At 40.3% G+C, this 25,259-nt stretch overlaps 1 protein-coding gene across 2 annotated transcripts in view; it reads right to left on the bottom strand.

Annotated features, from left to right (window-relative positions):
* pvrl2l (PVR cell adhesion molecule related 2 like) overlaps positions 1 to 13,331 on the bottom strand; it is a 158,475-nt gene extending 145,144 nt beyond the window's left edge. The window contains exon 1 of one of the 2 annotated variants that reach the window (XM_088404289.1): positions 12,861 to 13,331. In XM_088404289.1, the coding sequence (XP_088260415.1) occupies positions 12,861 to 12,966 (106 nt within the window). In that variant the 5' untranslated portion in view covers positions 12,967 to 13,331. The remainder of the gene's footprint in view (positions 1 to 12,860) is intronic. The other variant, XM_088404290.1, reaches the window with a different exon arrangement.
* Between the last annotated feature and the right edge of the window lie 11,928 nt (positions 13,332 to 25,259).

The following is a 25,259-nucleotide window of genomic DNA, read 5'->3' as shown; positions in this document are numbered from 1 at the left end:
TGTGAGTAATGGCTGACCGCACGCGGCGAAGTGTCCCCTCGCGCAGGAGAGCCCGCGCACCCCCTGCGGGGCTTTGCAGCACCGCTTTTGCGTCACATTTCACTCGACTGCCTAAAACAACAACACGGGATTTTACTTTTTTGGAGCACTGATGGAATGTTGGGACCGATAAAAAAAAAAGAATGAGACTGACAACATTATTCCACGCCATCAAAAGGAGTATATTGATTTTGAACCGGGATGCTAGTAGCTATCTAAAACAACTTTTTTTCAGTGATGTACCCTCCGCGAAATTTCTTTTCAGCCAAGTATCCCTTAACCAGTGCAAAAAAAAGAAAAAAATCAAACATGCCATCAGTCTTTGATTTATTAAATACTTTCAAACTTCATTTGTATTAGTCCACACACAAAAAAAAAATAAAAATCAACATAAAGTGTCCTCTTTTGGATCATAGAAGACATCTGTTCTCAATAAGAAATAATTTAATTATTTATAAATATTTTTCCACAAAACAAAATAATCAATATAAATTGTCAGACCTGTTCTAACAAAAAAAAAAAATGTCCACAGAAAAATATTAAACATAAAGCATCCTGTTTTGGGGTTACAGTAGAGATCTATTCACAAATATAAACCATTTACTTATTAATATATACTTTTTCACAAAAAAATAATCAACATAACGTTGATACCTGTTCTCAAAAATCAATAATTATAAATAAATATTGGTCAAAAGTAAAATATTAAAATTAATTCAAATAAAATATCCTGTTTTGGGATTACTGTAGAGATCTCTTCACAATACTAAATCATCAATATTTGTCCACTAAAAAATAATCGACAAAAATGGTCAGACATCTTCTCAAAAAGAAATCATTATGAATAAATATATGCCAACAGAAAAATACTAACCATAAAGCATCCTTTTTTGGATTATGATAAAGATCTCTTCATAAAAATAAATCATCAACTTAATTATGAATAAATATTTGTCCGTAAAACAATAAACAAAAGGTGTTGGACTTGTTTCCCAAAACAAATATTTATAAATAAATATTTGTCCAATAAATAATATTCAAGTTATAGTGTTCTTTTTGGGATCATAGTAGAGATCTGTTCACAAAAATTAACTTGACAGGTAACGAGTGGTGGCACAAGCCAAGCTGTGTCAAACCATTTTGAAAATAATAAAATTGAATAACCTATTGAACATAACCTTTGTTTTATAAACTTATATTTTTTAAAAATAATTATTTTTCAAGGATTTTTGCATGTTTTATTTTAAATCTGGAGTTCCTTTAAGGACCATCCCCAGAGCAACCCATACCCCCATTTGACAAATACTGGTTTAGTATACACGCTTCAAATTTAGCGATTGGACAATATTTCTAGAACTTATTAGTCCATCAATAACCCTTATAAATGGTATCCAAAAAAATCTTGACATGGCTGCTTTGAGCAAAAATGCTCCATCTTTTTGAGCATGACTTTCAGAAACATTTTTGTGAAATTGCCTCCATGAGAAACCGCCTGCAGGGCGCTGAATTTTTCCCCAAAACTACTTTTCCATTTTTGAGTCATCAAGCTTGGCTACCAGTGATTTGCAGATTGTTCCCTGATTCATTTACTCTGTTGGATTTAAAAAAAAAAGATTTCAACCAGGAAAACGTGATAAAAAGAGAAGAACTTTTAACCTTACAAAGTGCTCCGAAACTTTGTCGCAGTTTACGGCGGGCGGCAAAAGCGCCGAACAGCATGTACAGATTGACTGTTGTGTGACTCAGTGATGTCTCACAGGATGCCCAACAGGAAGCAGAAGGCCGACGTCGCTGGGCATACACGCCGCAGACACCGCCATGGAAACGGGCACGCTTCCTATTCGCCCACATAAAGTCAAAAAGGTCCCTACCAGGAAACGACCCCTTACAAAATACGCCAAACGCAACATTTTCCTGCATTTTAGACCAAAAAAAAAAAAAGTGCATCTCACCCAGAAGAAGCGAAAAGTAAAAAAAAATCTCCAAGATAATTGAACCTTAACGGATTGAGAGCGGCGGCTAAATTGATTGGAACGGACTCAAAACATTTTCGCCTCTCGCTGCCGCGCTGCGTCAACAATGGGGCTGAATAAAAAGTGAGCGTTTGGAGGGCCATGGTAGAAGCGCGTGCTTGGGGGAGGGGGGTGCATTGGCAGCCTTTCCAATCCCTACCAAAAGCAGTTCCAACAAAAGGGCCTCCAACGCGGCAGCCGGCCAGGGTGGCTGGAATTGGAGTCGCCGGCAAAAGAATGCAGAGAAGAAGGAAATCAGACTTGAATGCAACGTGGTTATAATATTGTTGGATGGGGGAATTTTCAGGGTGCGTTGCTGTAAAAGGCGGGGCGTGATGGAGTGCAGCGGTTCTCAAATGGGGATCTTGAAGGAACTTCAGGGGGTACTCCACTTTTTAAATCAGACGAACAAACGTGCAAGAATCCTTTAAAAATAAATATTGAATTGCTCAGGAAAATACAAGTTCATAAAACAAATTTTATGTTCTGTAGGGTATTACCAATTGTCTTGTGCCACCGCTCGTCACCTGTCAAGATAATGATTTATTTCGCATCTGTACTATGATCCCAAAATAGGTCACTTTGAGTTTTTTTTCTTTAATTATTTCTTTTTCAGAACTGGTCTGGCACTTTATGTTGATTATTTTTTGTGGAGAAAAATGTATTAATAATTAAGTTAATAATTGTTTTTTGTGAACCAATCTCTACTGTAATCCCTAAACAGGATGCCCGATGTTTAATATTTTTCTGCAAACAAATGTTCATTCATAATGATTTCTTTTTGAGAACAGGTCCAACATTTTACATTGATTCTATTTTTGTGAACAAATATTTATTCATAATTAAGTTAATGTTCTCTTTTTGTGAACACGTCACTACTATGATTCTAAAACAGGACATTTTAGGTTGAATATTTTTCTGTGAGCAAATTAATTATTTCTTTTTGAGAATAGGTCTGACACTTTATATTGATTTTTTTTTTTTGGGGGGGGGATATTTATTAATAATTAAGTTAATAATTTATTTTGTGAAGATATCTCTACAGTAATCCCAAAGCAGGACACTTTAAGTGAAATATTTTTCTGTAGAAAAATAATTATTTATAATTTTCTATTTTTGAGAACAGGTCTGACACTTTATATTGTTTATTTTTTGTGTAAAAATATTTATTAATGATTAAGTTATTTATTTTTGATAACAGATTTCTTCTCTGATCCAAAGGAGGACACTTTAGGTTGATTATTTTTTGTGGACCAATCCAAATGAAGTTTAAAAGGGTCTAAAATTTTATAAATCAGACACCGATGGCATGTTTAAATTTATTTATTTATTTATTTTGACCCCAAAATGCTGAATACTTGGCTGAAACGTGAATCGTGTAGTTTACAGAGTGTAGTTTTGGTTAACTTTCATATCAACATCAGATATGACACCGTTTTTTTTTTTTGTTAACAGATTAAGGAGCAAATAAACAGACTAAAGTTGTAAAACGGGCAAAAGCAAGAAGAAATCATCCTCCACTCGTGTTTTGTGACATCTCAGCTGGTAATAATGAGAAAATAAATAACCAAAATGTTCAAGCCGGCAGACAATTTTTTCTTTTATTTGAAAACACAAAGTCACATAATGGCACACAAATGTGGTCCAATCAGCCGGCGCTGTGTTTAACAACACAATGGAAGCTGTGTTGCTCAACTCTTACAGCTTCCCTGCTTCGCTACAATCAAGAATGACAATAAATGTTATTAACTATGTGGGACCACATCACTTGGGAATATATGACAATTATATAGATACGACTGTGTGGAAACTATTCGCTTAATTACAGATTGTTTTTCATGGGAGTTTTTTTTTTTTTATAGCTCACAGGCAAGTGGGATTTGAGTACAACTTTTTTGCAGCTTCATGATTTGGGTTTTTTTCATGTATTTTTTTTAATTACCTTCACTTTATAGCAGCGCCTATCCGATGTACCGCAGTAACACTTCCACGCTCAGTGCTAAGGTGGAGTCTGAATTCGTTGCGCAGCCTATTAATACTCGGTCTTATTCAGCTACAAATGAATGCACCTTTGCTTAAAACTAAACCACTGCTATTTTTTTTTTTTTGATGAGTCATGGCTTTATTTAAGGGTGCTTGTGGCTGTGAGAGGAGGGGGAGGGGTGTGAACGGATGCACGATATCTTGCTAAGCACATTTGTCTCCGTTCTAGTCAAATCATACCTGTGTTGGCAAAAATTCTGATCTTAAATCGAATTAAAAAAAATAATATGGCAATTTTTGTTTAAATGAAACAATCCGACAATGGAACAAGTGAGAATGATCTTACTAAGATAGGATCTTAAAATAAGATATTCAAGATGTACTGCAGGTGGTTTAGTGAAGCAGTGCTTAGAGCGTCCACGTTACACTTCTAGGACCCGAGTTCAAATTCGCCTCGGATGGCTTCCTGTGTAGAGTTTGCATGTTCTCCCCGAGCCCACATGGATTCTCTATGGGCACTCCTTCTACACTCCAAAAAAACATGCATGACAGGTGTATTGGACATCCTAAATCGTCCAACCAGTGCTTATTGCCAGCCGAAATCAACTGGGATATGCACTAGCAAGCCTGTGACCCATGCGAGGATTAAGTGGCTCTGGAAAATGGATGCGTGGACGATGCATTGTTGTGAAAGAGGGAATTTCCATCCGCGCCTTGAATTGTTGCAGAAGTGACGACAGGGCTCTCGTCAACGTGCGGCTGAGCAAGTGCAGACCTGCTGAAGAATCCACAAGTGCTTCGGAGCCCTGACGAAAACTCCCACGGCGACACCACCCCCCCACCCCCCACCCCCCACCCCCCCCCCCCCCACCCCTTTGTGCCAGACTCGAGATTTCCTCATTGTCCACGTTTAGAAATCCTCACAGCACAGTTTGCGGGAGAGACGGTCTCGTCAGCCGTATCCATGGCGACCGTTTCCAAATGGGCGAAAGCGGCCTGTCACGCCGGCCGCGGGCTTGCGAAACAGGGAGCGTGATTTAGGAAGGATGCATAATGCAAGAGGCTGCGAGGTGCAACGCTCATTAAGCGCGCGGCGGGTCATTAACGCTGCGGATCGATAAAGCACCCCGCGAGGCGAGCGTGAGAAAAGACAAACAATGTGACGCAACAGCTTGCAAAAGTCCGCCGGCCTTTCATCTGAGAAAAAACTTCCTCTTTCTTTTACTCGGCGTCAGCGTCATTGGGCTGTTGCCGTGACGACATGCTATCGCGTCTAGACAGCCTCAAGGAAGTTTCGCTTAGCGACATGAAATTTTGCAAGCAAGTCTATCATGATTCACAAAACAGGCTTCAAAACAGCGCTTAAAAACACACCGTATACAAGATACCGCTGTGCAGAGCGGTACCTCGAAAATTAATTAATTCGTTCTGGGTTGATTTTCGTTGAGTGATGTTTTTTTTTCGGATCTTGAGTCCAGTTTGTTATGTAAATGATCTAATTTGTGCAAAGTCAAAAGAGTACAAAAACGAGGAACCTTTCGAGTGAGTCACCATCCAAATTAAATGGTTAAAAACAATACGATTTCAACGGCAGAAAAGGATACTATCCATTTTTTTGACCCTTGTGTGGTATTTTGTCCATTTTTGGGTCATTTTCTTCCAAATCATTCCCACAATATTTTAGCCGAGAAATGACACACGTCTGGTGTTGTGATTACTAAGTGGTAGTGCCATGTTGAACTTTGATATGTTGTCACTATCTGGGTGAAATTTCAGCTCCCTAGTGTCTTATTTCAAATGATTTTGACGTAAAGATCAAAGGATTGGACAAAATACAGCGCAAGGTGACGTGGTCTGGGTGTAAGACATTTCTTCATAGCCGGACCGAAACACAGGTTGACCCAATCTACGAAAAACTGTCTCGTGAGCCAAGCGTCCGCATTAGTCCTTCACTTCACAGGAAGCTAAACGCCTAGCTAGCGTCAGGATAGGAGCTAGCCAACGGGAGAGGATGACGACATAAATGAGTCAAAGTTTTCCCAACTCAAATGTTTTATCGCTTTTCAGGTCAAAAACATTCTAAGATATCATTTTGTATATTAAATTCTTCATGAAATTGGACCGCTACTATTATTTTTCAGTTGAACCACAAAAACATGACATGTTTGTCATTGAAGGCCCAGATATCATTACTCATGAAAGCGCATTTCATTTTCTTTTCCACCGCATCAAACTATGACGTTACGTCACTTTGTGATGTCATACTGTGATGTCACAGCATCACATGAGACCTCCGCAGAAGACACAAGGAGAAAAACGTCAGCGCTTCCTGGGAAGGCCCACATGAGAACTGACGGGGAAGAAAAAGATCAACTTGGCTTTTCGAGCGCGCTGGAACAAGAAGTCCACTAGTGGCCGGGTTTTATTGTGCGTGTGAAAAGTAGGCAAAGGCACCATACACACACACACACACACACACACACACACACACACACACAGCCACTACTCTCAAGACAGGCTCTTGACATTTAGTCGATGCGCCATGAGCCACAGAGGGCTGTGGACCTTTACGCCAAAGAATTACTTTTTTTAAAAAGGTGACTGATTCTGCAAATGGATCTCGGTCTCGGGTCGCTGAGGCCACCATGCGTCCAAATGGGACTTAAAGCAGGTTTTTTTTTTACTTTTGTCATCAGTGCCTGAAAACAGTGGGAACATTGTCTCTTTTAAAACTAGTGACCTTAATATTTCGCAAAACAAGGTTCTTCAGCCAGGTGTGGGATTATCAGAAAATTCTGCCTAGCAACATTAAATTTGGTAGACATGTCTGTCATGACTAGACCCACAAAAAAGTCTCAAAAGGTCACGCTCTAAAACCGCAACGTTTGGTTTAAATTGGTTTGTCACATTGCACAAGGGCGTAAAATTACTTCTGGTAGTGCATCGTGTAAGTGTTTTCAAAATTCAGTCTCCAAAGGCCATTTCACTTAGCAACATGAAATTTGGTGGACATGTCTATCATGAAGAAACCCACAAAAAAGTCTCAGGAAGTTATGCTCTATAACACATAAAAAGTTTTGCTTTTAATAATTTTGTCATTGCATATTAGTGTAGCATTACTCCTGATAGTGAAGTGTGTATTTGTTATGAAAATTCAGCCCCCAAAGCCTGTTTTCCTTAGCAACACAAAATTTGGTGGACATCTCTATCACAAGGAGACCCACAAAAATGTCTCAAGATGATATACTCTAAAACCTATAGAAAGCTTGGCTTCTAATAATTTTGTCATTATACATAAGTACTGTATACCTTCACTCCTGGTAGTGCATTGTGTATTTGATTTGAAAATTCGGCCCCCTGAGCCCATTTCACTTAGCAACATGAAATTTGGTGGACATCTCTATCACAAGGAGACCCACAAAAAAGTCTCAATAGGTTATACTCTAAACCCCATAGAAAGCTTAGTTTTCAATGATTTTGTTATTGTAAATTAGTATACCATTACTCCTGGTAGTGCACTGTATATTTGATTTGAAAATTCAGCTCCCCATGACCATTTCACTTAGCAACATGAAATTTGGTGGACATCTCTATCACAAGGAGACCCACAAAAAAGTCTCAAGAGGCTATGCTCTAAAACCTATAGAAATCTTGGCTTTCAATGACTTTGTCATTGCACATTAGTGAACCATTATATTGTGTATATGATTTGAAAATTCAGCCCCCAAAGACCATTTCCCTTAGCAACATGAAATTTGGTGGACATCTCTATCACAAGGAGACCCACAAAAAAGTCTCAAGAGGCTATGCTCTAAAACCCATGGAGAGCTTAAAACATCTTAAAGTTTCTTCTCTTTTACTTTCAATCAGCCATTGTCATGTTTACCATTTCTATCGGTCATTCACAGGATATGTGCCGAAGGGCAAGATTAAAACCTCAAACGCGAGACCAGGGGTGTCCAAACTCGGTCTTTGAGGACCAGTATTCTGGATGTTTTTCAGGTTTCTTTCCCCGACACGCCTGATTCAAATGATTAGGATCGTTAGCAGGCTTCCGCTGAGCTTGCTGATGATTTGAATTAGGTGTGTCAGGTTGAGAACCCCGGTAAACACGCAGGATACCAGCGCTCGAGGTCCGGATTTGAACACCCTGCACTCGACATCTAGCACCTGATCCAATTACTTAATTTGTTGAGAGACAAAACAGCAAGACCAGAAGCTCAACAAACCAAAACTGCGAAATCCCACTCTGCAGAACCAAATGTGGACGGTCAGAGCTTCTCTAATAACAGTAGTAAACTTTGGAACACGCTGCCACCAGACATACAGTAAAATCCATCTCTGACCTGGCTTGTGTTATGTTTTGTTCTTTTCTTTTAAAATGAGACATTGTATATTTTACAGTCACACTTCTTCAGAATGGACATTTTATGTAAGATTGGACTTCCCTGGGTGTCATTTTCGACGTGATTTGGGTCGTTGATCTAGAAACATCTAACAAAAAGCATTAAATGAAATCATTAAATCAATTAAATCATTTTTAGCATAACGCAACGTTGTGGAAGAGCCCAATTGAGGTCCAGAGTCGAGAATTAGTATTTGCTATAACCTCTACTGATTGAATCTGACTGCTTTGTCCCCTTCAAATAAAGCTTCACTGGAGTTTAAGTCAAACAAACAAACATGCAAAAATCCTTGAAAAATAATTATTGAATGAATTAAGGAAAATACAAGTTCATAAAACAAATTTTATGTTCCGTAGGTTATCCAATACACAATTTGTCATGTGCCACCTCTCGTCACCTGTCAAGACAATGGTTTATTTCTGTGAACACATCTCTACTACGATCCCAAAATAGGTATTTTTCTGTGAACAATTTTTTATTTATAATTATTTCTTTTTGAGAGCAGGTCTGACACTTTATGTTGATTGACTTTTGAGGACAAATATTTATTAATAATTAAGTTAAAAATGGATTTTTATGAACTGATCTCTACTGTGACAGATTCCATCATTCGATGGCGTTTTTGGGTTGTTTTATTTTCCGAAATCCTTCAAAAACCACTCAAAGAAAACGTGTCTGATTTCGGGTTTCAAAATGTACAGATCCTCTGAAACTGAAACCTCTTCTGTCGCAATAATTGTAGTTGGCCCTCTGGCCCGTTGTTTACGAAAATTAACAAGCCAAAGTCAGGATAAAATGCAAAACGACTGTTTACCCCAACAGCTGAACACGCTAATAGCTGATGAACAGCGAGGACTGGAATCGTTATAATTGTTAGGCGCATTCTTCACGCTGACCTTTCATTAATAATAAATGTTGCCATCGGGCGATAGCGGGTTGAGAAGACGAGGGGCGCTCGCCGCCGTCGCGCAAACAAGCGGCACCGGATGAGTCATTAATAAAAGCTGAGCACAATCAGGCGACGCCGCTCGCGAAGTGATAATCATCGGCGCCTGCTCTCCGACTGATAAGCTCATCAACGGCAAACGCGTCGTTGACATTTCAGCACCGGGTCGAGTCTATAGGGAGGTGCGGTGGCACCACTTCAGCAGAATCGCTGCTGAAATCGGAACTCTCGGAAAACGGGGCGTCACCTGCGCGGTGAGATCTTCACAAGTATGAAATTTCACGTTTTCCGACGTTCCCGTGCTAATTAAAGTGCTTTTCACTGTGTCACCTGTGTATATTTAAAAAAAAAAAAACCTCGAGAGGCACGGCGGCGTGCCGGAAGCTGCCTCCAGGTGAAAAATGTCAAGGTACAAGAATTCGCGGTGGCAGCACACGTTCTTTTCTGCGGCAAAAAAAACTGAAGCGTTTTCACACGCTATCATTAGTACGCATTCCTTTAAGAGAACTATTTTGTATTCAACTTTGGAGATATAGACAGTACAGTAGACTTCCGTGTTACAGCGTCCCTGTCTTATGTTTTTTTCATGTTGCGATGTGGAATACTGAGTTTTTTCGCATTACGGTATTTTCCCCACTTTGCGACAAAAACAACTGTCATGACCCTAGGGGGTTGGCGGTATTTGTGTTGTTTTGTCTCCATCTGCAGGCGCAGATATTTTCTGTTCTGTTGCCTAACTGCCTCCATACAACGCGTCACTACAATGCTGGTCTGCTATTGGACGGCGTCTCCTCACGGAGATGCTGGTCGGCTATTGGTCGGGCTCACTCGTTTCAAGATGTAATAGGCTAGCACGTTAGTATTAAACCTAGCGTAAAATTAAGTGCTATATTTTGATGAAAAAAAATATCTGTATGGCGATGGTAAATGATTTATTTATTTTTAAACTTTTCTATTGCTTTCTAATGCTTGAATTCGGGGTGCAGTTGTGAGTATTTTTTTCCACACTGTAATGGTTAGCATGCGGTCTACTTAGCCACCCATTGTTTATACACATAACTTTGCTGAACTAGCGGGAGCGCCAGCATGCCCACAGTCATAATTTGAGGAACCTGCATTGTGAGAAAGGTCTCGACGAGTGATGATGTCAATTCGGTGATGTTTCACATGGCAGCGACATCCCAAAAATTCAACATGTGCGGCCTTGAACAAACGAAACACGGCATCGGCGTGGCCTGAGGCTTGGCGCGACACCGTTCCACGGGCAAAAATACAAGCCAAGCAAAACAAAATGAGCAATGACTGAACACCGTCTCGTTCATAACAACCGACGCTATAATCATTAAAACCATTAGCAGCTCATTTGGAATCTCCTCAAAATAACAGCTTCAAAACAAAATGGCCGACATTCTGGTCAATTTTGGGCATGGGTTCCTGAGAATTTTCGGTCATCCTGCAGAAATAGAGGCACACACCCAATTTGGTGTCAATCGATAAAACGGATTTTTATTTATTTTTTTTTTTTTTGCATTTGTAAAATCATGTTTTTCATTAATATACCACTTCTGTAGTTACCATAATGCCGTAGTTACCCTGATCAGTTATGAATGGAGGCAAAATACAGCAGCAATATCACAAATCATAAATGTTTGCACACATGCTGAAAGAGAAGGTAAGAGTGATCTTTTTCCTTAATACACCCTTTCAAAAGTAATCCTCTCATGCCTGGTCAACAGAAATAAAAGTCTACTAAAACACTATGAGCACATAGAGCACACTTATTTGGAGTCAAACCCAAAAAAGCTTGGCACATTTGCTGAAGGAGAGAAAACTGGCAGTCTTTTTTTTTCATTGATAAGCCACTTTCAATAGCTCGCACTTTGTTTGATCAGTCATGATTGGAAAATGAAAGTGAAGCAGCAATGTCCTGTCACACACAAACGCTTGCACACATGCTAAAAAAGAGTGGACGTGATCCTTATTTTTTCATGAATAAACCATGTCCAATCATGACTCTCCTATACCTAATTTCAATCAAAGCTAAATAACGCACAAACTCAAAAAGGTTTACGCATATACTAAGTGAAGGAAACTGGTAGCCCTTTTCCATTGATAAACCACTTTCAATAGTTAGCCTCTTGTCTGATCAATCATGATTGGGACAAAACGAAGCAGCAACGAAACGTCACACACAAACGTTTGCACACATGCTAAAACAGAAAGTAGGCGTGAACCTTCTTTTATCATTAATAAACCACATTCAAGCAAAATAACGCACAAAGGTAAAGTCAAGCCAAAAAAAGGTTTGCACATGTACTGAGGGAGTGTAATTTGCAGTCTTTTTTTCATTGATAAGCCACTTCAATAGTTAGCTCTTGTCTGATCAATTATGATTTGGACAAGGCAGCGATATCAACTCTCACACATTCTGAAAGAGAATTGGCGTGATCAAGTGATCATTATATTTTCATTAATACACCACTTTCAATATTAACCCTCCTATGTGTAATGAAATGTAAATAAAAGGCACATTTAAGCATTAATGTCATGTGTCAAACAAGGGAGGGAAAACTGGCAGTGGTTCTTTTCATTGACAAGCCACTTTGAATCGTTAGCCTTTTGTCTCATCAATCACAATTGAACATGAGACAGTTTAGATGTCAAACACAAACAGCTGCTTTGTGTACATGTTAAGGGAGATGGGCTGTGGCCTTTTTTTTTCATTAATAAACCACTTTTAACACGTAGCCTCAAGCCAGATCAATCATTTAAAAAAAGGTGAAATGAAATCACGTTTGCGGGTAAACAACACACCGAGGCAGAACATAGCCGCGCTCCTTTTTTTCTCTCACTCATTAATAAACCACTTTCGACTTACTCTCCCAACTGATCAACCATGACTGGACGTTAAATTGAACAACTATGTCAGGTTTCAACCATAAACATCATCTGCTCACATGCCTCAGGAGAAGATGGGCGTGGTCTTCCTTATTTGTGTTTTTTTCATTAACAAACCACTTTCGAGCGTTACCACCAAGCCTGATCAATTGTGTCTGGAGGCGAAATAGAGCCGCAAATCAATAACTACAATCGCTTGCAAACTTGCCAGGCGTCTTAATTAATCACAGTTATTTATAGGTGTGGGGTGGAGGGGCACCTTGACAAGTTTAATGCCGCTCATGATTTGACGCCGTAAATAAAAAAAATATGAGATAGGTGTTTTTGGTTGAATTCAACACGCTTGGGCGGGATTGTGCGAAATTAGAAAAAAAAAGACGCTAAAGGCAGGTGCGCGCTCGTGCAATTGATGACAAGGGCGCATTCCAGCAGGTGAACGCGGAGGCTCAAGGCGGATTAACAAGCTTCCCTGAGCGGTCACCTGCCCGCCCCCAAGTCGAAGATTTCAAGCAGCCACTAAAGTGCACGCGCTTGAGTGACAAGCAGCCGTCAACTTTTCCGAGGCGTGCAGCTTACCTCGGCCGGCGAGGAGGAGCCAAGCCGCCGCCAGCAGAAGCCGCGGCCGGCGGGCGGCGAACCGGGAGGAGCATCGAGCCGAGAACCGGGCGCCGTCTCTCGCCATTGTTGCGCGCTTCGGTGCAGGTGGACGTCAGGGGAAAATCCACAAGAGCCAGATTAGTCCACGAACTTGTGCTTGCGCGCGTGTGTGTGAGAGAGAGTGTTTGGTTTGGGGACTCGCAGCCAAGTTGGCGACGTGCGCGGCTCGTGCGTGCGTGCGCGCCTCCTCCGGCTGGCGTGAGTGACGGCGAAGAGCGGAACCACTCCCCGGGTGGGCCGGCCGCACTGCGCACTCTCAGCCCCCCGCAGGATGCCCGTGTGACGGCGTGAAGAGCGAACCGACGAGCCGAAGAGTGTGTGTATGTGTGTGTGTGCCTGCGTGAATGCGTTGAGTGAATGCGTGAAGGTGTGGGAGCGAGCGGGTGAGGTTTCCAGTGTAGAAATGAGCTGGAATGTCAGAACAGCGGCACCAAGAGGACAATAGCTGTTACAGCACCCCCCAACCTCAAAAAGAAGCCATGTATTTTTTTTATATGAGAATAACAAAAAACAATCGTTAATATTATTCTTTTTAAAAGGTAGGAATGTTCAATACCGCTTCTTGTTTTTCATCATGACATCAGTATGAGTCCCCCAATTGAGTAGTATTCGATACCAAGTACCGATACCAGTAATCTTTTGAATAATGTTTTAACAGGAAAACAAAATACAATGACGTCATTTAAAAGAGAGATTTGATGAATATATACATTTCCTTCTTCGATACTGGACTGTTCTCGCTAGCACCGATACAGATATCTGATATCAATACTCACCAGTCTCTCATGAAACATACAACTATAAAATAGTTAAGGGTGATCCAAAATTGATTTCAAATAATGGTCCGATATCATCCTAAAAATTTCCAGTATCGGCTTATATCGGTTTACAATCAATAGCTACGATTTTAGCACTTACCCGTCCCTACATTATTGGGGTTATATTCCTTGGTCCTTTCATTTATTTGTATTTATTTTTATTCTAGTGTAGTACATTTTCATGTTCATGTTTGAATTAATCCAACCCGCTTATTTGGAATAAATAGATCACATTTTCTCTGATCTAATATTGCTGATTAATGTTCTTGTCCTTCTTTTGTCTTATTCTCTTCTTTGAATAGTATCCCTTGATCGAGTTTCTAATATTTCATACTAAAATAAATAAAAGTATGTATCAAGGGTAGTATTAAGATAGCCCTAAAAATAGTCAAGCAGAATGTTTAAAATATTTAGTACACATTGTGCAGCCCATTAATATGTACACGCCTTGTCCACCTGGGGGCAGTATAACAAAGATACAGTCACAATTCAGCCACTCTTTGTAGAGGATAAGGAATATATGAACGATTTGAGGAGCTGCACAATTTATGCTCAAAAATGAAGTTGCTGACAGGTTTTAACACCGCCATTAAGATAATAATCCTTGCCTATGCTGTTTCCCATTGGTATTAAGTGTTAGCATTAGCATTAAGCTAGCAGATTTAGAGAATAAATTAGGCAGTTTAAAATGCACATATTGTAATTCTGTTTGGTTCTTATTCGACAATAAGGTAGGACACCCACATGTGGGTACATGCCTTGACCACCTGAGGGCAGTATAAACCCAGATACATATAGAGAGTCATAACTCTGATGTTCTTTGTAGAGGATAAAGAATTTATGAACTAGCCGAGTAGCCGCACTATTTGTGCTCAAAACGAAGTTGTCGACAGGTGTTAAAGAAAATAATGCTTGCTTAAATTTATGGCATTTCCCATTATATGTTAGTGTTAGCGTTAAGCTAACAGAAATAAAAGGCTAAGAAATGCGGTTTAAAATGCACGTTGTGCAATTCTGATTTATACTTGATTGACAATAAGGTCTGCACACACACACACACACACACACACATGCAAACACACACTAGTGGAGTACTGAAGCCTTCATACAGGATGTGACAGAACCTGATTTTCCCATTTATGGAATAATACCGTTCTGTCAATCAAAAGAAAAATAGCCTTATTGAAGAAAAGGGGGGGGGGGGGGGTGAAGTGGGTCACATGGGTCGTCAGAATCATCATATCAGCAGTCCACAATCTGAGCTTTGGGGCAAAAAAAAAAAAAAATGTGCAAATGAAGTGGAGTTAAAAAAAAATCTCCAATTTGAGGAAGAAAGGAATTAAATAATAAATAGATCAAATAAAAACGAAATAAGTAAATGACCTCAATTAGGCAAAAAAATCAAACTTGTTTCAATGGCTCTCTCCAGCCACTTGTATCATGTCCAGGAGTACCTCATTGCCAACCGCCTGTGGCCATTTACTTTCCTCCTTTACTTCCCCTTCCTCCTTTTTCTCATCTTCCTCATTCTCGTCCTCCTCTCCGCAGCTGCACTGAGCCGAGAGCTTTGATGGCAACAAAGCTTCAAAGCCGGAGAAGTTACAGCAAAAGTTTCGCTGCAGCCGGCAAGATATGTCGCTCGCATGGCGTCGCTTTTAAATCCGAGACACGCAAATGCGCCTAAAAGGGCTCTACAAGGCAACATAAGACATTGCATGATTTTACCCCCTAAATATATAAAAATATTGATTAGGAAGCTCTCATTGAGGATGACGTCATTTTGGCGGGCCCCCGAAGACCCCGAGAGCTAGCCTACATACCCATTAGCAACATTAGCTCCTCGTTAGCCATCTGTAAATGGGCCCGCCCTCCATTTTGGCACTGGACGCAAACAGCCCATTAATCACAGCAGGATAAGGAAGCCTTCATGGAAGGATCCACATTTGTTGCGTGTGTTGTGGCCAAAATGCGCCACCTGCAGGCGGCTCAAAATAATTGAGGATGAAAAGTCTTAGGGAGTCACTGAATTTTCTATTCAAAATTTAAGGTGGATAAAACCTTAAATATAACATCAAAGTAAGGTTGAAAATGACACGTTTGTGATATACAGCGTGACGATACCAATATTATACGTACGATGAGTGGTATCAATACGTGATACTAGAAGTCAAAGTATCAAGACAGTCATATTACAATATCAAAATTGTCATGATACCACCGGAATCCCAATGCAACAGCATCAATATAACAAAATTATAGCAGCACCAGAGGTATCGAAATGTAAATGGTATCATAATATCAGCAGGTTGACGATACCAGCACTCTCACAGTATGATTGGTATAATGATACCGGTAAGTTTCCGATATCAGTGCTATCAAGATATGAGAAGTATCACAATGAATCAGCGCCACTACAGCAATAGTATCATGATGCCGAGAATATCACAAGACAAATAGTATCACAATTCTAGAAGCAGCATAATACCAGCGGGATCATGATACCACCAGCACTATGAAAGTATTATTGGTATAATACCAGCGATATCACATAATCGCAGTACCACTATAATAAATAACTATCATATCATGATACCAATAACACCAATAACAAAGAAGTAATTGACATCACAAGTATCATGATAGCAGTGGGATCGCAGTATTAATGGAAGTAAAAATATGAAGCTCACAAATTGTTATCAGAAATGAAATTAATTTTTACAAAGAAATGAGACTATGTAACCATCAAATGCTATGCTAGTTTTTTTTTTGTTTTGTTTTTTTATAAAGTGGCAATTTGAGCATCAGCTCGCTGTACTACGCATAATTACCGCTGATACCACACCAGAAAGCGCCGATATTTGACTCCACCTGTCTAAGGAAACATGACGAAATACCCGATGATTACCCGCAGAATGAAAAATGAGACAAACTTTGACATTTAACCACAATGATTGTAAAACTTCCCCTCGCCGCACCATTGCAACCAATTCCACATCCTTTCAGTCAGAAATTGCTCTTCCTATTTTTATTGTTCCCACCCATGATTTTCCCCTTAACTCGTTCACTCCCAAAAACGTCTTTATACGTTTTTTTCCAGAAATTCAATCCCAGCTATCTATCTATCTATGTATATTTTTTCGATTTTGGTTGGTCTTGAGGAGGCTCCAAAATAGGCTGGTACTAAATGGCTCGCGGCCTTCACCTCTCCCCTCCCACCATCCATCCCTCAATCACCATTACCGAGTTCCCCGCGGCCCCCCCGGGCCCCCCATCCGCCCCAGCTGTCAGTGCGTGTTCTGGTATGAATCAACTCATAGCCCGGTGACAGATGGCCGGCCCAGACCGCAGATGTATTTACTTGGGTGCACCTATGAAGCCGACCCGCAGCGCCGGCCGCGATCCACGCTAAGTGATACACACACACACGCACACACCTGTGTGTGTGTGTGTGCGTGTGTGTGTATGTGGCTATGGATTGAAAGCAGGAGCGGTAATAGATGGAGGCGAGGCCTATCATCTTTCAGTTTCTATGAAACAAGGATCAAAAGGTGCCTGTCAGTCATTTTGTGGGCTGGTCACCGTGGCAACCGCATGACGGCTTGCAGGCTCTGCAATCAAGGGTAAACAGGCGGGGTCAGCAACGACCGACGGTCGTGCAAGAGTTAGCAATCTGGCCGGCAAGTTGGGAGATTTCAACCCCCAACCCTCATCGTTTTCCAGCATTCGGGCGCGAGCGCTAATTGGTCAAAAATAACGCGTGACGAAGGTTCGGGTTGCCATGGATGCAGCTTCCGTGACGCCGGGTCGCGAGTAGGCGAGGAAGCGAGGTAGCGAGCGCCCCCGCGGCCGAGCGGCGAGGGAAGTCAGATTGATTAAGCAAGCCGGCGGCGCAATGTGACGGCGTATCCGTCGGCGGCCCGCGGGTCGGCTTATTTGTTTGCCGCCATTCGTACGCGAGACTGAAACATTTTTTAAAAAGCATGAAAAACAACAAGATTACAGGCCGACACGTCAACTACACGCTACCACTCACATCACGTTTTTTTTTTTTCACTCTGGGACATGAACGCACTCAAAGATGACAATGAGGCGCTCTAAAGTGGCCAGTTTTGACCTTATAGTTTTAAGGGTGAAGTTGCATTTAAGAAGCTCCTAAAACATGTGTGTCCAAACTACGGCGCGGGGGCCATTTGCGGCCCGCCATTCTAATTTTTGCGGCTCGCATCATGTACTAAAAATGCAAGATTTATTTTTACTGTTTAATTTTTATTTTAAGCATGTTTTTACCAAATCTGGCCCACCACATCAGTTTATGTGGCCCGCAAAATGCTAATTATGACTACACGGTTCTGACAAAAATACCAAATATTGGCCTCTGATTTCAAAACTAGATAAATATATGACAGTCACACTTCAAATTTATTTGACTTCACTGCCATAACGGCCCTTCGATGATTAAAATTTGTTTGACACCCCTGTTTTAGAGTAAAGGATCTCCCAGATGTCAAAATTCCAGTCCTGGAGGGCCGGTATCCTGCATGTTGGCCAACCTTCTCTCTCAAACTCACCTGATTCGAATCATTTTCAAGTTTTTGCAGAGAGGTCTGATAAGCAAACAGGTGTGTCGGGGAGAGAAAACATGCAGGATACCGGCCCGCCAGGACTGGAGTTCGACACCTATGGACTAAATTAACGGTTCTCAACTTTTTCTATGGCGTACCACATGTTAAATATTTTTTTTCATCCAAGTACCTCCATACCAGTGCGATGCTGCTACATGTTACAATTAATTTGCTCTTAATTTGAAAAGCAATTCTTCATTGAAGCATAAAGTGAAACGACCCCCATTTGAGAACAGCTGGACTAAATGCTCAAGCAGCTTTCCATCCTCCTCTTCATCGCATCTTTGGCCTTTTTCCTGCGGAGCCCAACCCTGCTCACCCTGGCGTCCCTGACCTCCAGGGGTGGGGGTAGGGGGGGGATATCGCCCTCATTAGGCGGGCGGCGCATCCGAGTGTTGCTTGGCTAACGCGGCAGCGAGAGAGGAAGACTGTTGGCTTTAATTAAAGACATTAAAGCGCTGCAAATACACACAGCCCCCGGGAGGATGTGTTCTGGGCGCGTGCGCACACCTCCCCAAAATACCTCCGCCTTGTCTCTTCCCTCCTCGTCACGTTCGCCTTCGTCGCCGCTCCTTTGAAGCCTTCCCTGCTTGTCGCCGCGTCCTCCCTCTTTAATCGTCTCATCCCGGCCTCCTGCGACTTTCTTTTCCACTCGCTCCATCTTCACCTCCGTCACCCCCCCCCCCCCCTTGCCCCCCCCTCCCTCCCGTCAGCGGCAAGGTGCTTTGTTTACAATTAATTAGACTTTGCTTCTTTTGAGCTTTATTTACATCACCACGACACAAGTGCTATTTATAATGACTGCACACACCGCAAATTCATATTTGTGCTCGCCTATGTTATATTTTGAGTCCGCCATCTAATGAGACCCAAAACATAAGTTCTGACTTGAACAAAAATAATAATGTTCAGTACTATAGAGGTATATAATATTTGACATATTTTATATACTTTGTTAATTTTATATATATATATATATATATATATATATATATATATATATATATATATATATATATATATATATATATATATATATATATATATATATATATATAAAGATAAATAAAAAAATAATAATAAAATTATAAATAAATAAATAAAAACTTGATATGTCAAGATATTTAAATACAAGGCAAATTATATACAGTATAGGAAAATATTGTAATATGTCATAAATAAAACAAAACAAATCGACACTCTTAATTCATTCATTGTCTAAAAAATAGCAAGTTTTATACACCATTCTTGTATCTCAATAACACTGTTTTTTTAACCTTTTTTTAAAAATAGTATGTTTCACATTTTTTCAGGTCCATTCCATAATGATTCCATAAATTAACAACTTTAACAGAGACACACATTTTCTTTTTGTTAGTTCTTGTCTTGGATTTTTTTTTTAAAACCCTTGAGTCCCTCAGACTATAATATCCCTTATATGCTTTATAACATTATTTACGCTGTTCTTAACTCAAACAATTTCAAAAATTTGAGCATTTTGAATAACGATGACGAATTCGTTGTAGTATATTTTGAATGGTTGATCAAAAAAGTGTTTTGTTTTTTTTATAGAAGACACATATAGTGTTTGTTTTATAAGTATTATTCCATATCTCTACACAGTGGGGGATGTATGCCAATAATATTTAACAATATATTATGTATAATGAGTCCTTAAGATATCATAAATAAACAAACGTATTATGATAATATAATAATATATAATAAATAATACATACGATTATCTATTCTATATATATATTTTGACAAAACATTTTTGACAGTAGATCTAACAAGGTGCAGGTGTACCTAATGAAGTGTCCAAATGTAAGAATTGGCCTCATTTCAATATTGAAATACAATCTGGGGCGTGCGCACATAAACGAGCGCTATTAAGGCTAATGGCGTGTGACGTGCACATGGCTGGCTGGGAGGTGCTGAGAGTACGAAGAGTGCAAACGTGCGCGGCGAGGAGGAATTAAGCTGCGCGGGGAAGCGATGCTAAACGAACATCATGTTAGCGTCCTGTTAACACGGCGCTAACGCGATGTTCTGCTCGGGAGACGACAGACTGGAAGATTTTGTTCGAGAGACGCGCTCGGGTTTGTAACATCGTCGACCAAAACGTTGAATCGGAGACGTACGAATAAACATGGAGACGATTACTCCTCACTCAGCTGCAGTAGCAATAATCGTCTTTCGCAGAGGATAAAGAATATATGCATGTGAGGATTGTTTTGGAGTTTGGAGTTTGATACACAATCGTGAACACGATACATAAAACATTGTTTCTCAAACTTTTGAAACATGTGAAATATGTGAAAAAAACATGTGAAATATTATTCAGCCAATACATCCTAACCAGATGAATACATTTTGGATTGGAATAATCATTAACTAGCATTAGCTAGCATACTAGCTTAAACAACTAGCAAAAACGAATGCAATATCCCTCTTGGTCAAGTTAGCTTGAGCCCTGATCTAAACAATTAATCGATTATCAAAATAATTGAAGCTTAATTTAATACATTGATTCATTGTTGAATAATCATTAGCTAGCATACGTGCTTGAATAAGAAGAAAATATCCATGAGATCAAGTCAAACGTGCATTAGTATTTTCACAAACAACAGCAAGTAGTTAGACTTTATTTTACGATATATTCTTAGCTTGACCCCTGATCTAAGCAATTAATTGATTATCAAAAAGAATTGAAGATTGATTTGATAAATCCATTAGTTGTTGAACAAGCATTAGCTAGCATTAGCTAACATACTACTGTAGTCTAAATAACTAGCAAAAACAAACGCGAGAGCCCATTTAGTCAAACGTGCTCATTAGCATTTACACAAATACTACATGCTAAGTAGTTCGACTTTATTTTACGATGCGTTACTTAGCTTCGGGGTGATAAACGAGACGAGCAGACCGCTTTGAATTGAACGGCCCTGGAAGCGGATATGCAAATGTGCGCAGGGCTAGCATGTCAAGCTGCGTCGGACGCTAACGGCGCTATTTGTGTGCAAATGTTGTCGTTTGGCGCTACGCTTAACGTTACGAGACGCCACGGAGCGAGGCGCCGAAAGCTTTAGTGCTTTGGAGAAGCTAATACAACTTGTTTAGCGTTTTACACGGCAGCCTCGCGCTCGGCGCGCACGCAGAGTTGCGCATTTAACGCCGTTGATTAGTCGACATCACATCTGCTCAAACTGCTCTGCGTGTGGCCGTCACTCCGCCGCGCGCACGCACACCTTGACAGGCCTTTGCGCGCGCGCACGCCCCCAAGCGGAACGAGGATGGGAACCAGGCACTTTGCGATCGTCTTACATCAAGTCAACATCGGCCATAAATAGAACAACAGGCTCAGCACCGGCGGGAAGGAAACAACATTTGGAGAACACATTTAAGAAGGTGCATAATGCTCACTATTGAGCTTCATGAGTCACGCGGGATAAAATAACTTTCATTTACAAATTTGCTATGTCCCCAATGTGTGTGTGTGTGTGCACGTGTAAGCCTAATTCCTATTTTAGCCCCCCAGCAGTGACAAAGAGTCCGCGTCATCCCGCTTCACGAAACACTAAACCTAAAGTGGCGAGGAGCAGAGTGTTTAACGGATGGGGGTGCACTCGGGGGTTGGTTCGAGGTTAATATGGGTGAGTGGAAAGGTGAAGGAGGTGAAGGATTTGAGTGGAAGTGAGGAAACAATAAATACAATTGAAAAGTCGCTTAAAGTTCTATTGTGAACGTTGCACTTTAAGTCGCTACTTTTGCGGCGTATCTGTGTTTTTTTTTGGTTTGTTTTTTACTCGCCACAACGCAATCGGGCGTCTTACTGTTGGGTTGGTGCAGTATTACACTATTCTTCATCTTTTGCACCTGCAGTTTTTTTTTTCTTCCAACAGACCGTAACAGCAGTGAATGAAGGCACTTTTGCTTAAAACTGAACCACTGCTCGTCATTCTACATTGAAGGAGTCATGGCATTATATACAGTAAGTGCAACAGTAGCAACTCCTTATCAGGACTCTTCTTGGTGCACATATCTCTGTGAGTGAATAGAGTGCTAAGTGCTTTTCGCAGGGGTTTTCCAGTCACCATTAACGATGATAAACAAGGGAAGATACCGATATATATGTATATCGATGTATACCGATCCGAGGATGATAGACAGCATATGATAAACCGCAGTATGGGTGGGTGACTTTCACCAAAGACATACTAGGTACCTAGCATACAACTCTCGCTAGCTGACTCCTACATGAAGTTTCAACAAAAGCATATTATTTTAGCATATTAGCTAGCTAGCATACTAACCTAAATAGCATGCTAGTACACACTATTAAGCATGAGCAAACAGATTTAGGTCAAGGGAAGTGGCTTGGCACGCAGATGGGCTAACAGTTAGCCAGTCGGAAGCTAGCCGCTAACCTGAGCTCGCAATAGCCACATGAAGGTTCCCCAAACGCATACTAGTTTATTAGCTAGCTAGCATACTAGCCTAAATAGCATACCAATTCAAACTGTCACGAACTGTCATGACATTTTACATGTTTTAATCATCTGCTGGAAATTTCAGCTCCCTAGTGTTTTTCCCCATTGATTCTTATTATAATATAATGATAAAAAGAATTTCCATCATCTGCCACTAGGGTTAAACTCTCATTTGCTAATGCTCACATGAAGGTTCACAAAGACCATACTAGCTTAGCATTCTTGCCTAAATACCATGCTAGCACAAATTGTCGCGCATGGACAAAGAGTTTTAGGTACACGGAAGCAGCTGGGCACCAACGCAACAAGCAGACTAGCTAACAGTTAGCAGCTAGCCTGAACTAACAACAGCCAACTCTAAACTTTCGTTCCCTGACGCCCACTCACTAGATTAGGCTCCGCCTTCTTTAGCCACACATACTCAAATCACAAAGTGAAAAAGTCCAACAGGAGTTTATTTTCATCTTTTTCCCGGGTGGTCAACTCCACATTGAGCGAGCATCACAAAGGCGAACCCTCGCAAACTCTTTGTCACGACTTGGCTTTCGGGAAAAAAAAAAAAAAGTGTCTTTAAGAGAAACATTTTCTCTTTTAGTGGCGACTGACGCAAGGCTTACCTCACATTCAAAGCAGCTGGGACACTTAAACTCATCATTAAAAAGTTCACAAACAAACTTTCACCTTTCAAGTGCAAATTATGTCAAAAAACATGACATATTAATACACTGTAGACTAATATTATTACACACAGCAATTGGTCTCCTTGCTGGAATGCAAACCTTAGTACTTTTGAAATATTTATCCTCATGAATAATTAACACCGCTAATTCATTGTAGTATACATAAAAGTCATTTATAAAAGTAATCTCTTACACTTCGTCAAGCTTTTAGCTTCTAACTGTGAGCGTCCATCTTCTTGGTCATTAGCGAGCGTTCATATGGACACAAGAGCATTTGGAGTGTATAATGTGTTTTAAATGTACTATAGCACTGTATGAGCGTGTATATTAGCATATATTAGCAAACTTATAACCTTGAGAAACATTCATGGTAATGCAGGTATGGAGGCCCACAATGGAATGATTATGATGAGCCATTAGTATTTTTTGAAACGATTAAAAATATAATGTAAATTTATAGGATACAAAACCCCAAACGTGTATGTGTAAAAACATACATACAATTACTTAACGTGTACTGTAAATATTTATATTGTCTATAGAACCTTTGCGAGCTACCGCGTGTGTGTTTTCTGTGTGTTTGTTTTTGACATATTAGCATGTTTCATCATTTGAGTTAAGGGAATAAATTGCTGGTTTTCAGGAAATCTTTAAATATTTATGTGTAAAGATATACACTAGCTAAACATCCTTTGTTCGCTCTCGTGCATTTGCATTTTTCATATTTTAGCATTTTAGCATCTTTTAGCATTTAGCAAAGGGAATAAACTTGCTCATTTTCAGGATGTCCTAAACGTGTTTGAGTAAAGAGTTATACATTCTTTGTTCACAAATGTTTTATCATTATTTAGCATTTTAGCACCTTTCATCAATTAGCTATGGGAATGAATTGCTAATTATCTAGATGTCCTTAAACGTTTATACGTAACGATATACACTAGCTAAACATCTTTTATTTGCTACTGTACTAATATCGTTTTCATGTTTTTGTATTTTAGCATCTTTTAGCATTTAACTAAGGGAATAAACTTGCTAATTTTCCAAATCTAGTAAAACACACTAGCATTTTGGCATCATTTAGCATTTAGCTAACGGAATAACTTAGCCAAGGGAATAAGTCCCCGATCTTGGAAAGAACAATTGCTAAACATCCATTGTTTACTTCAGCGCAAGTACGTTTGCACTTTTCATCCTGTGTTCATCTTTTAGCATCACGGATGAAATGGCTAATATGCTAACGTCCTCAAACGTCTGTGGGATTAAAGACGTACGCCTGGTAAATGTCCTTTGATGGTAGCTAAGTGTTGAACTCCTCACACTGTGTTTTTCTTTTAACTGTGAGTATTCCGCAGAGAACCACTCGCTACTTTTTCTCAAACCCAAAGCTGTAGCTAACCGTCCTTTGTTGCGATTCCGCACGGTTGTTGTGTTGAACTTTTAACGCCGCGCATTTTCATCTTTTAGCATCTTCTGAGGCTGGCGCGAAGCACCAGATGAAAGGCCAATTAATTCCCAGCTTTCGGGGGGACCGCGTCGTTGCTTGGGGGGCCCCCCACTTTTGCACCGCAGCTCGCTTTGAGTCCGCTTGTACGGAGAAATGATTAATGGCGTTATTAACGTACGCGTGTTTGTGTGTGCAGTGGGGGAGCAAGGCGCAAAAAAAGGTCGACGTGGGGACGGAGGCAAAAAAAAAAAAAAAGTGTTA

Source organism: Hippichthys cyanospilos, chromosome 21 (genome assembly GCF_059441005.1).
Source record: "Hippichthys cyanospilos isolate Australia breed blue-spotted pipefish chromosome 21, RoL_Hcya_1.0, whole genome shotgun sequence".
NCBI lineage: Eukaryota > Metazoa > Chordata > Actinopteri > Syngnathiformes > Syngnathidae > Hippichthys > Hippichthys cyanospilos.
Note: the sequence above shows the minus strand (reverse complement) of the source record. Positions and strands in the feature narration are given on the sequence as shown.